At 35.3% G+C, this 14,404-nt stretch overlaps 1 protein-coding gene across 2 annotated transcripts in view; it reads right to left on the reverse strand.

The window, feature by feature from the left end:
- The window catches only part of LOC116167357 (lachesin), an 84,924-nt gene extending 70,975 nt beyond the window's left edge, over window positions 1–13,949 (reverse strand). For both annotated transcript variants that reach the window (XM_031482706.1, XM_031482705.1), the window contains exon 1: window positions 13,845–13,949. In XM_031482706.1, the coding sequence (XP_031338566.1) occupies window positions 13,845–13,929 (85 nt within the window). In that variant the 5' untranslated portion in view covers window positions 13,930–13,949. The remainder of the gene's footprint in view (window positions 1–13,844) is intronic.
- Between the last annotated feature and the right edge of the window lie 455 nt (window positions 13,950–14,404).

Raw genomic sequence — 14,404 nt, forward strand, 5'->3', positions numbered from 1 at the left:
ATGTAACGTGATTTATAAAATTCGGGTTCGATTTATATCATAATTTATTAAACAAACTAAAACACTAATAAAAACCGATACAATTTATATCGATTATTATTTATCACACACAATTCGCAAATTTATATCAGTTATTTTCGCGCTCATGTTTCGGTCCGTACTCGATCTCGTTCGATAGTAAACTGCCTGCGAATGTTCGGTCCGCAACCATTAATACACGCAAGCAATGTAAGTCCAGTACAAATTCTCGAATATCTCCTATATCCGCGCGCGTAGAAAATTCCAGAAGCGCCAAAGCGACGTCATGTTCTGAGCATTTCGGTACACTGCCCCTTCTAATTCTGGACGTCTCGTTCAGGAAACTGGATGTGCGTTAGTATTACTTTTTAATGCCTCGTGTCCGGATCTTGAGTTCAGAGCCTGCTCGACAAAACCTTTCTGGAAAAAGTTAACAGTCCACAGTTTTGCGGAGGGTGTCCCCTGTGGGTTGAACGCAGCAATACTGTATATCTCGATACGCTAGTGTTTCTTAAAAATCCTTCGACATGGTTCGCACTATTTCCAGTCCAACCCATCTAAACACATCCAATCTTCGGGATCGCCAAGCTATTTATGTCATAGTAATGCCAGAGTTTCTTTAAGCTTTTTAAGCAGACCAGAGGTTTTTCAATAGGTGGGTGCCTTCTGACGTTTTCTTTGAAGACCAAGTAGAACAATAGAGCGTTGCATTTCCAAGCGCAGTACTTTACCCCACTCGTGGTTTGCCTTAACAAACTCGCCCCATTTCTTCCAAATCTTTTCCGGAATAGCGGAAGCTATAAACCTCTATCCATGCGAAGTCTTCGGCGACACAATGGGCGATGGAAACCGTTAAACCGGAAGCTCAAAAATATTTTGACAATTTCCTGAGTACGCCAAATCGAGCTTTCTTCCGCTGGGCGTAATTTGACATAAATCGTTTAAAGTTGGCTCGATCCCAAAGCTGCGTCCTCTTCTCGATACCTCTAACTTCTTCGTTGTTGTGGAGTCGGAATAATCTGCGAGTCGATTAAATGTGGACAACTTTCGGTTTCCGGTGTTCATTCTGATACGATAATCACGTCCATTTATTTTCTTGATCAAACCTCAATAGGACCTTCCCATTGTCTTTTGTAGCTTGGGAGAAAAAGACCTCTTCGTCTCTGTGGATTGTGCAGCCATACCAGATCTCCAGCTTCAAAAAGTTTCATTGGCCGAGCGAGTTGTATTGATTTTTCAATGCGATCGCTGGCAAATCTGAATATGAACTTCTAGCCAAGTCGTGAATATTAGTTCATCTTCGCCCTTTAGTTGGTCACATAATTTCAACCTGCGACATATTCTCATGGGGTTATTAAATGATGGTTAGCAAATATTTAGCTCATAACAGAGTTGGATGAGAATTTGGGTGTTTACTAATGAATCTAAACGTTATATGGACCAATTACTTTTGGAAATTAAAGTTATCACTTGGTCGACGTATGACCTTTATGGCCACATCTAACTGTGACGTAGTTTTTTTCGGTATTTTGAACGATGGAAGCGTGTGGTGTCTTTGTGTTATTCCAAACGTGTATCCTAAGACCCGGAGTAAGTAATCTGTAATATCAATTTCCATTATCAAAATTCAGGTTGTTAGCACATACCTACATGTAGATTCCATGCATTTGTGCATATATCATACTTATAAGTTATGAGTACATTTTTTACTGCAGCATAATAATTTTCTCCGTAATAAGGATCTTGCTTGGTTCTATATATTGATCTAAGGGAAGAATTATTTTCAGGAAATTGGAATTCAATAATTAAGTGCACGAATAACAATTTGATTTCGACATTGATTGAACACGAAAGTTCTGTTTACCGATAAACGACGTGAGAATTAAGAAGCGCTAGAACGACACGCTTGAACGCGTTGGATATCGGAAGCTTTATAACGTATTACGCTTTGGCGACTTAGCGTTTATAAGATTTATGTGGGCTGATCGACATTATTTCATAAACACTTTTTTTTTATGAAAACACCGATAAAAAATATTTTGTTACGTTTTTTTCGATGATTAATGTGTCGAAAGCTCTTAAGTCGATTATGATGTGATTTATTTTTCTAATGCCGAATGGGCGTTATTTATTATGATACAAAGCAATATAAACATTAACTGAAATTTAGAGATTCATGCTGCACAATTTCCTCTCCTTTCATAGTGGTATGCATAAATAACTAGCTGCTTTCATCACAAATTTCGGTGTTTTATTATAAATTTAACATTAGTTTAAAGTATGATCCTAATCCCAGAAAACCAAGTCAAAATACTCCAGGGGCTGTAACACGTTTTAGATACTACATCATCTGCAAATAGATCTCAAATGTTGCAAACTAATTAATAATATATTAGAAGATATAAGCTTTAGGAATGAGTGAATGACATTTATAATAATTTCCAGACTGAATATAATTTCTATGCAATGCCACCTCACCATTTAAGTTGAATTGCCATTTCCCAATGCAGCCGTAAAAAGCTTGTCGAATGATAAAAGAGAATACAGAACAGTAAATTGAGACCTTCTAATTAAACTTTTTATTTTTATTACCTCTCAGAAATTTTATTGGCGCCAGACACGCTTACATTTTTCTGCAGGTTTCAATTTATTTCAGCGAAATTATGAGGAAATCACGAATGATGTTTACACGCGCGTTCGTTTCATAATGTAACCAATTGAATTAATTGTCGAATTACGGAGTAATCGCTGTACGGTAATAAATAGAGTGAAAATTTAATAGATGTTGTACTGAGAAGGGTTGATGAACTCTCCCTAAAAGATTAATCAAAATTTGTGCCATACCACGTATTTCATATGCAGGAATTATAACAACGTAAGGGTCAATAAAGGAAGGGATCGCTTAAGCAAGATGCTACTAAAACCCAGAGTGTAGGACAATTCCGTATAAAATGTCATGTACATTCGACTAAATGTTAATTAAACCAATTGCTCTACATCTATCTACACAACCTTTGTCATTCATTTTTCTTGAATGTACAGCACAATCTGTCATATTTGCTTTAGGTTTAATTTATAGTAGAGCGACCTTTAAGCAATATAATAAGGGAACAAAACCTGGTAGTACTCGTAATACTACCTCTAAGATTTTTGCATCGGAGGACCTGATGGGCATGTGACAGATGAAACGCAATGAAATTGAGAACACCGTTTCAGATATTGGATGTGCTTGTAAATATCAATTTATTTATATTTTATTTGAATTTGTCTCTTATTGTTATTTTTACCTTTAGAAATTTTGTAATTGCGTAATTCTTGTTTAACGATTTTGTAACTTATTCAATTTAGATAAGATTTTAGAAGTAAGACACATGCGGTCGTTTGCGAGGTTTTTTATCAGGCGAAAATTAATTAATGCGCGTGTGTTATAGCTGTTAAGGGATTAGGTGTTCAAAGAATTGCGCGCTTCATATTGGAATTGAGACGTTTGGCCCCCCCCCCCGGATGGCGTTTGTCTACTGTAATTCGACGGTTTATTGGATATTTCATAAAGAAATTATTGTAGTTATTGTTATTGTAGTGCGTGTATTTTTGTGTACTTACGCTCAATTCTCGGGCATTTGATCCTATTTGTTTAATTGAAAACGCAGCTGTCATCTAATTCTGTGTTATAATAATAATAATAATAATACCTTTATTTGGTTACATATTGCACCCATATTATCAATTCAGTATGCAAAACAAGTGAGTACATTGCGAGAGCAATAGTAACTAAAAGGGCGAAGTTCAGATAGTAGTCGCCCAAGCTCCTACTTCTGCTCTTCCACTTAACCCATTTTACATAAATATATATTTAAAGAACGAAAGACATTAAGGTTGACAGAATACCAATACAGAATTTAGCTAGCGTGTGGTCGCAGTTATATAACAATGAAAACAGAATAGATTGTTAACTAATGAATTAGTATTAGACGAATACATTTACATGAGAACTGCACTGTGTTTGCTGCAATATTTGACGATCAAGTATGAAGCGTTGGATATACTGTTTAAATTTTATAGAGTTTAGGTTTTTGCAAGAGTGTGGCAATACGTTGTACAGCTTGGCAATGCTGTAACTGAAAGATCGTTCGAAGACGGAGGTTTTGTGTAAAGGTGGAGTTATTAAGGTAGGAAATCTAGGACTGGAACTGAATCTGATTTTATCGTAAACATAAGTTGGTGTTTTTTCGATGATTATTTTATGGTATAAAGTAGCTGCATGCGCAAGTCTCCTATTTTCCATGTTTAGCCATTTTATTTCGGTTAATTTATGAGAGATGCGATCATACTTCTTTACACCATAAATCAATCTAAGGCACGAATTTTGGATTTTTTGAATTCTATATTTGTCAGCTGCATCCAAACAAGGGCCATAGAGAGTATCACAATAATTGAACTGTGAGAGGACAAGCGATTCACACAGTATGATTTTTAGATGTTGGCCTATGCTATAGCGATGATTAAATATCAATGTTAAGTTCATAAATGCTTTTGTGATCATTATTGAGACTTGTTCTTTGAAACGCAGTTGAGAATCCATTATCACTCCAAGGTTCCTTACTTTATCTTGAACACACAACGTAGGGTCTTTTACCCGAATTTTTACCGCATATTTTTGCCGTTCTGTAACTTTAGTTCTCCCGAATAGCATTACCGACGATTTGGAAGCATTAATGTACAGTCCATGTGTTTCCGATACTCCCACCAATTTGCAAATATCGTTGTTTATATATTCCACAGCTTGTGTTACATTGCACTCATGAAACTGATAATATAGCTGGGTATCATCTGCATATTGGTGAAACTTTACATGCTCCAGACATTTGTGGAAATTTGAGGTGTATAGAATGAAAAGCAAGGGACCTAAAATGGAACCTTGTGGCACTCCACTGCATAAAGGAATAGCTTTAGATTTATGACCATTTAGCAACACTAGCTGTCTCCTATTGCAAAGATAATTTCTAATAATAGTACCAGCATCAATACTACATCCCACATAGTGCAGTATACTCAATAGTATTTCATGATTAATAGTGTCAAAGGCTTTAGAGAAGTCCAGCATGACTAGTATCGTGAGCATTCCCAAATCATATGCGGTGAGTATATTATCTGTTATGTTTAATAGAGCCGTTGAACAACTGTGTCCACTTCTGAAACCCGACTGCATCTTAGGTAACACCAAGTACTTATGAAAATGAACCTTGATTTGATTTGCCATTATCTTCTCTAAAACCTTTGACAAAACAGGCAGTATACTAATTGGACGCAAATCATTGTAGCTAGCGGGGTTGTTTTTTTTAGGTATAGGAATTACGTTCGCAATTTTCCAGACCTCGGGAATCACGTTCGATTGTAAACATACATTAATTATATAAGTTATGTGAGGAATCAAAAACGGACAGCACAATAAAAGCATAGGTATATACACTAATTCCATCTTCACCCACAGCCTTAGATTTAATGTTATAAAGAACATTCATAATGTCATTGTCGGAAACTTGCTGAAATTTAAGTTGTGTTTGAAAATCAAACATGGTGTTCTCCGAATAGAAATTTATTAATTTTTCATCGGCACGATCTTTAGATTTGGGTATGAAGGCTTCATTAATATCATCAGGGTTACTTAGTTGCAAGGGAACTTCAATCTTGTCTTTACAGCAAATATTTAGACTTTTTAGTTCTTTCCACAGCTTACGAGATCTGATGTTATTGCGAACGTGATGATCTAAATACGCCTTTTTTTCAGAATTGACTGCGTAAGTTGTATGGTTCCTTAGTTTTTTATAATAATCCCAATGCGCACTATTTTTTGACCTTTTATATTTGTGCAGTGCAGCATCTCTCAATGACATCATGAGCTTAATATTGTCTGTAAGCCACGGAGATTTGGACTTTGTTATGCGTACCGTTTTCAATGGCGCAAAAATATCAAATATACACAAAATACACGAATTGAAATAATTTACAATATCATTAATGTTATCAAGTTCATACAAATGATTCCAGTCAAGGGAATACAAGTATGTGGTGAAGTCAGAACTGTGTATTTTGCTAAAATCCCTATAACTTTTTAGGAGAGATTTCGGATAGACTATATTAACAGGATATTTACAAAACACCAGAGAATGATCCGAAATATGATGCACAGGAATAGTTCCATAATCATCAACGCTTATCTTAGATGAGAGAATGATTAAGTCCAACAAAGTAGAAGAACCTGCAGTGATCCTGGTGGGTTCTGTGATTATTTGCATTAGTCCAACTTCGTATAACACATTGTGAAAATGTAAGCAAGCTTGTTTGCCAGCGTCTAAGAGATCCAAGTTAAAATCCCCCATACAAACAATATCATCAGTAGCAATTGTCATTTGTGCTAAACAATTTTCAAATTCATTAATAAAGTTTGACAAATTGTACTGTAATTTCCTATAAATTGCTCCTAACGCTAGGTGTTTATTATGTAATTGTATTTTAACCCAGACTTGCTCAAACGTTTCTTCATCGTCTAAATTTGTGAACACCGTGTAATTAATATTGTTTTTAATATACATTCCTAGGCCACCACCCCAGGTTTTAGTAATTCTATCTTTACGGATAAACGTATATCCAGGTACACTTACGGCTGAAGATTGAACTTTTGGACTTAACCATGTTTCAGCAACTCCAACGATGTCATACTTAGCCGACATTATATTATGCTCCTTGAAATCTACAAAATTACTTAAAATTGATCTAACATTTAGAAATGCAATCTTCAAACTATGCATTAGTTGTTTATTGGAGGTTTATAAAGTAAAGTTTAGAAGCTGTCAGCCTAGTATGGCAAACTTTCTACGAGCGGATTATTTATTGGGTTAGAAGAAAAAATTGTAAGTAATTTGTATTTGTGTGTTAAGCGTCAGGTAAGTAATGTAAGATTTTTTAATATAAATGTCAACCACCTGAGTGCAGAATAATATGTCCAAACAAGCTCTGTAAGCTTTTCTTTGTCTCAGGGACCTTGTTTTATTTTAAAAATTAAAATGTTATTTTCATATTAACGTTTCGTGCAAATTATTAAAACTAAAATATGAAATTTCCAATATAAATCCCAATTTAACTCAAAGAAAAATAAAATTGGGAAGAATACCCTTGCTAATACTATCTGTGTCAGTGACTGGAGAATTTAGTAAATGATTAATGGGTTTTTGAAAATAATTCTGCATGTTTACTAGTAAATAAGAATAACTTTCTATGATTTCGTTGTTTGGGTAATTATTCCATTTTAAATGTTGTGTTTTCTCGCCTGCAGCGTTTCAGGCTGACTTTAGGTCTGAATAAGTTTTGAAAGTAAAGGTTATATATTCTAATACACTTTATTTTAGAGAGTTACAGATTCTATTAAAAATGTAATAAAAAAGGGATCGACGAATAATAAGAGGCAAAACGTAACTACATTACCTATACATTTTGGAAATTGGCGGAAACCTAATTAATTAGTAAATGTTACCTCAAACTTGATTCTCTGATATCTGAAGCGATAGCACGCTTCTATGGCTGCTTACATCTACCCAGCTTGTTTGCAGACATTAATAAAATTTCGTCGTTTTTAAATAGCATCAAAGGAATTTTAGCATGAAAATATTTTTTGTGCGCTTTAAAATAGAAATCATTTAACCGCGATACGACGCAGTTTCAGTAAACATTTATTCTCCATACACGTTAATTAAATCGGGTATAAGCGCATCAAATTGGCATTTTGCTTCGTCTCTTTGAATCGGTGTTGGTTTTGTGCATAGCATTAAACTCATTAAATGAAATTAAGCGTCAGGTATTACAATTCGATGTTGTAGGGCTTTTGTTTGTGAGATATCATAATATTCAGTTAATATTGCCGCGTATGTTGTTAACATGTTGCCTCAGGAAATGTTCAGGCAATATTGATAAATGACCACAGAATAATATAATGGAATCGTTATTAGTATTACGATTGAAATGCTACCTAACTGTTCACTTAGTCATTAAATAACATTTGTGACTCAAGTTTAAAAAAGCGTTACGTCGTTATAAATACAGGGTGTAAGTAAAAAAAAAGAATTGGAGGGGATCAAAATAAGCGCTTCTTCCAAATAAACCGAAAGTCAAGCGTGTTTCGTTTGGGAGCCTCCCCCATAAAAGTAGTGAAACTTGCATTTCTTCTTTAATTTTTTTCTCAGCAACCAGACGAGTTACAAAGACTTGTGGCACGTCTTTGAATAGGTTTTGGGGTATGCCTTTGCCGATTTTGCAAAATTCATCGGCGAAAGGGCGCACCCTTAAATGGGGGTGCGAGAAAAAATCTTATTCGGACAAAATTTGGTATCTCCAGGTCTTTGAACATCAAAATCACGAATCTGAAAATAGGTTTTGAAAATTGGAAAAATTCCACTGCAATTCTTGCCCAGACATCTTAAATGGAGAGAATTCCACGAAATTTGTTGTGTATGTACTTGACTTAGGGAACAAAATTGTCGAACAGTTTTTTAAAATCACTTTTCAAACACACGTTATACTCATTTGAAGATTGGTCCTTCGTGTCAGAAACCCCGCCTACTAGTGAGTGATCTTTCGCACAGTTACGTTTATTGCCAGATATGATAATTTTAATTACAAATCACTGTCCATCCTGCAAGTAGAAAACAAGTTAAAAAGTAATCGTAAACGATTTACATAAAGCGCATTTCCACTTGCATTCATTTCCCATTTGTAAGATGCAACTTCTGTTAAAATCGTAAAAATCCGGCCACAAATATGAAAGATAGCGTTGCACATGGGCAATCCATTGTTGACGTGCTACTTCAATTTCAGTTTATGAGAAGAATTTCATTTCAATGCTTTTTCTAAATAAGAAAGTTGGAACTGCGCATGCGCAAACCTAAATTTTGAAACTAATGTTAGATTTTCCTTTGTTCCAAGCGCCTAAATATCAAATTTCACTTAAATATAATATAATATATAATAATAATAATGCTTCCATAGATAAAAAAGTTGGCACTGCGCATGCGCAAAATAAAATTTTGAAACTGGCGCTAGATTTTCCTTTATTCCATGTGCCTATGTATCAAATTTCGCTTAAATTCTTCCATAAATAAAAAAGTTGGCACTGCGCATGCGCAAAACCAAATTTTGAAACTGGCGTTTGATTTTCATTTATTCCAAGTGGCTATGTATCAAATTTCATTTAAATACTTTTATAATTAAAAAAGTTTACAATTCGGTTTATAAATGGTCGAGATGCGAAAAGGGCACTGTGAATTTTGAATCGATTCGACTCAACTTTTGGCATTGCGTATTATATGGCTAAAGCTATGCCCATATTGAATTTCATGCAATTCAGTTCATAACTAACGGAGATGTAAAAGCAATCGGACATTTCTAAACAAAGTTATCGTTCACACGGACAGATAGACACAAGGGTCCTGGGTTCGAATCCCAGGTAAGGCATGGCTGTTTGTGATTGTATAGTGGGTTGAGTGGGAAGAGTAGCAAATTGCTAACACTCCGCCCACTATAAAATAAAGGCAATAAAAAAAAAAAAGGAACAGACGGACAGACCAACAGGCAGACGACAGACAGCAATGCAAAATTATAAACGATCTCTAGGATCGTTAATAAACGGCAAAAGTATAAAATTATGGAACATGTAAAAAACGGTTTTGTGTTTTTTTTACAATAACTTTTTTTGTAAGCGGTACAGAAAAAATTCCTTCCTTGGTGCAAGACTCGACACCATAACGAACCAAATAGCGAAAAAAGTAGAACAATAGCTCTTAAGATAAAGAACTAGTAGCGTCGCAAAACGAGAGGACGAATGGACGGACGGACGGACGGACAAAGTGGCCACAATAGCGCATTTTTTTATATTTTTGTGGAAATGCGCTAAAAAGGAATCTTATTTATATGTGTGATATTATCACTGTATTATTTCATTAAGTGCGTTAAGTGTGAGAGTGAACGATCTTTTCAGTTCATTTACTGTTTTATGCAAATATCATTTGTGTATAAGTATTGTTCTTTGCCAAGAGAAAAATGATCGTACCCGCCAGTGCCTGAGACCCGTTTCGCCTGATTAGCAGTGGCCAATTCCCTTTTCCTTCTCGAGGTTCGCTACAAAAGTCGCTTACCCCTTTGTTCGTGTTCATTTTCAATTTTTGTAGTTGGAAATCTACCCCGCTTTTTTACATGTTGCATGTTAACCAGATTTTGTTAAATTTTTTAGACTTTAGACACAATAGTACATTATATACCGCGGGACTAAAGTAGCATTTTTAATCCCGAAGGTAAAGTTTATAGCCCTCCCTTCGGTCGGGCCATAATTTACCTGAGGGATTAAGACTACTACTTCAGTCGCAAGGTATATACGATATTTTTCGTACTTCCGAAACTGAAACACTTAATATGTATGTGTTAGATAACGCGTTCTTTCAAAAAATCGCTGCTTAACAAGTTACCATAGGAACGTTGCGTTGGTACGACAAACCCTATGCTATGGTAACAAAAATAATTTGGAAACTGTCATTGCTAGTGTCATAATTTTGATCGTGGGTGACAAAGGTTTATTTCATTTTGATAAAAAGCAGCCAAAGTAGGTAAAGAATTGATACCACCGAAATCCAAAAAAACTATATGAGCAGCAGTACGATGCGTTTAAGAAGTAGTGCCACATACAGAATGTAGAACAACCTACTGAAATTGCCTTGTTAGTAATTTCATCCTTCCGGGATTTTCGTCCAAATTTCAGTACTTGTTATAATGGAGTGAAGTTGTCACTTTAGTCTCGGAAGTACGAAAAATATTATTATGTAATCTGTGGTTTTGTTTGTATCAGTTAAAATTTTATAGTTTTGGCTATATCGATCTGTAATTTGGTGAGGGGAGTGCCATTTGAAAGTTAAAAAAGATGACATTGGCAGAGATCAATCACAAATATTAGTTTTTCGATAAAGTACCTATAAAAAATTAGGTCACAGTGAAAAGGTCTTAGGCTCAATGTAAAACGTCGTCGCCGGCGCAACTTAGAAAAAACAATGTTATAACAGTGAAATCGTTAAAGTAATGGGTATCCATGTTACATTAAAAAAAACTACTTTTTAACTACTTTCCAAATCTGCAAAAAATATGGGGTGTTCCATTAAAAAAAAGTTTGCTATGCCACTGGAATACAGCATGCCCCTGGTGGTCAAAATTATTTAATAACATGGCAACGGTAATTGTGTACAATTCTGCTCTAAGACTTTTTCGGTATCTTTTAGGTAAAAGAGTTATGGTGTGAGGGATCTTAGATTCTACACCATGCATATTAGGTTGATGTGTTTTTACCACCCGCACGATTTGAAGCACCAGGGATCCGAATTGAACAAATCTCTATTATATCGGTCTGCCGTTCTGTCTGTCTGTACTTTGGTTTCCGGTACAAATTAGTGCTGCTTTTATTGTGATAACATCGCTAAATTTTTTCTGCTAACACTATAACAACTATAACTTCTCACACTAGCGTCATGTGTTGAAATTAAAAGTTATACACATCTCAATAATATAACAGCTTTGTTGTTGATTGAATGTGGTATGGTGCTGTGAAAGTTAGCCATACATTTGTGAATTACTATGCGACAATAAGACAATCCTGATTTGCTTATTAAGTAAACCAATTCCAAATTTCGAAATATTGTACGTGGCCTGAAGTGTCATTTTCAAACGTGAACATTGATGTGATGTGTGTGATAAGGGTAATATGCTGAAAGGCCGAGAGAGTGACAAAGCAAATTACAACAAAGGGCAATGCAAATCGAGAATTCAAGCAAGTCGATTGACAAGATGAAATCTGAATTGGCGTAAATCTGATTAGATGACGTCCGCGTCTTACAGATGAAAGGATCGTTTTTTCAATCATTCATGCTATCCATCTCCATCAATATACAAGGTTAGGTATTGTCATATCCCACAAAGAAATAATCTAAAAGTAATCCCTTGTGAGCGTCTTCACTTTTAATTACCTTACGAAATTGTAAATGTTTCAGAGGCAATCATTCATAACAGAGACAAATAAAATTTGTTTTCGAGGACGGATATATAAATTTGCTAGCTGGATTCAGAAGTAAAACTTTACTCGTTTCACTGTTTGCGTGCAGTCCTAAATTGCATTGTATTTAGATCTTAATACAAAGTTGGACGAGCAACAACGCAATTAACAGGATGTTGTAAAGTACATTCAGAATATATTTCACTGTTGTAACGTTCCCGGATATCCTGAAACAAAAGCTCGCAGTTACAGCACGCGCATCAAAACCTACACCTGTAAAGGGCGATAACAGCGCTTTCAGCAGTCAGAATTCGTCGGAAATCAAATTTGTATACATTTTCCCCACGTTTCTATAGAAATCAACTTTGTTCCCTATTCAAACCATATCTTTCCAAATTACTTCTTTATACCTACCAACCCTTTTAACTTAATTAAATTTCCTATAGCATCTCCGTTTGCCCCCTATGTAAATTTGCATTAATCACTATCTAATATATGTATAATGAACCGGGATATGTACATAAAAAGGAAGGAGAATATGGTTCTCAAAGTAAATATCTTTTGCCTTTTAACGATCAATCGAAACAACCCGTTCATTTTGGTTTGTTGATATATTAGACTTTCTAAAACGCTGATTCGCATTCATAAATAGAATATAAGGGATTCGATAATGGTGATTAATGTATGAACTCCGTTTACATAATTTCGTACATGCTACGCGGCGAATTTGGGCCATCTGGGATCTAGCAATTGTAGGGGCATCAATTTTTTTCAATTTGAATAGCCGTAAAATTTTCTCTGAACATTTTCTTGTTAACATTTCCGCGCCACGACCATTTTATGATCTTAATAGTGGCTTAGATTCAAAGTAACGCATCGATTGACTTCATTTAGCTTTTTGTATTAAAATACCATCCAAGAAGAGAGTTGACTGTCGAGGTCGACGAATGCTAGATTTATTCTTACGAACACAAAGGTTCGGCCACTTGAACTGGGAGAGCCAACACAAGTTGTTCGTTCAGTTTTACAGCATTTTAAGAAACTTTCCTGCAGCACGTACAGGGTGAGCCAGGGAGGTGTGACGTTTTTGCGACGGCTGTAACGCTGACCCAGAGCAGACGAATGTTTTTAGGATAGCTGCCGCGCACCCCCTAAAGGCCTAAAACTTACCATTTCTGATTTCAGTAGCTATGGAGCCTGGGACAGTGACACACCGACACTTTTCGTTCAACGTCGGAAGTCGAGGAACCGTGCCAACCACGAATACCATTTTAAAATGGGTCACGAACCATTGCCATTTCCGCAGAAATGATTCAGAGATGCATGGACAAATTTTCTAATCGCCTTCGTGAGAAAAACGGACGTCATCTTGACGACATTATTTTTCATTAATGATTTAGATTTTAGACTGAAGCGTTTCTTTTTAGAAAACCTAAATTGCATATTATTCTAAGTTAGTTGAAGAAATAAAACAATAATTTTTTGTTTAACTGCACTGTGTACAAGCTTTCCCTCGCTCACCTTGTATTGAGCAAAACCTACGCATTATTTTTTACTAGTACCTATCTCAAGAGCTTATTCTACTCTAAATTCTAAAATATTAACAAGTACTATAAAACAACTGTTGGATAAGACTCCATACATAATCACCATTTCATACGATACGATGTCACTTTCCAAAGTATTCTCGTATAATCAAAATTTAATGAAAATAATCCTAAAAAAGGATATAATTATTACAACTTACCTGTAGAAGATACTATGGAAATATTTACACAGCAGAAGAGCAGGAGAACAAGCAGTACCCTCTGCAGGTCAGACCTCCTGCTCATTGTGTTAAGGTCCGTTAAAACAGATCTGTAAAAAAGAGTAGAATTAGATTTTAATAAACTGTCGTGATAAATAAATACTTGTACCTACTCCTACAAACACGAAAGTAAAACAACAAGTGGAATTTACGTACAAATGGGGCTTCCCGTCAAGATGTTTCTCTATTTTAATCTAAAACTGTTTAAATGAGAACTCCTTAACGAGAAAATTATTCGCCAGAAGACAATACTCAATAAACAAAGCAGGATTCTCGTTTTAAAAAGTCCGAAGTGTAAACTTCTAAACTAAATCTAGTTCGGGTTTCGTTCTTTAAACTAATTTCACGTCTGGCAAGAGTCGGATAACATCATTTGTATATTTCTAGGACGCCGCCTTTAACAAGTTACGAAACTATGTATTCCTTATTTCCATTATCAACAGAGATGTAATTTATGTTTCTAATTAGTTCTCCAAATTTACTTCCTTGTCTTGAATGAA

This window comes from Photinus pyralis, unplaced genomic scaffold (assembly GCF_008802855.1).
Source record: "Photinus pyralis isolate 1611_PpyrPB1 unplaced genomic scaffold, Ppyr1.3 Ppyr1.4_LG3b, whole genome shotgun sequence".
In the NCBI taxonomy this organism is placed as follows: Eukaryota; Metazoa; Arthropoda; class Insecta; order Coleoptera; family Lampyridae; genus Photinus; species Photinus pyralis.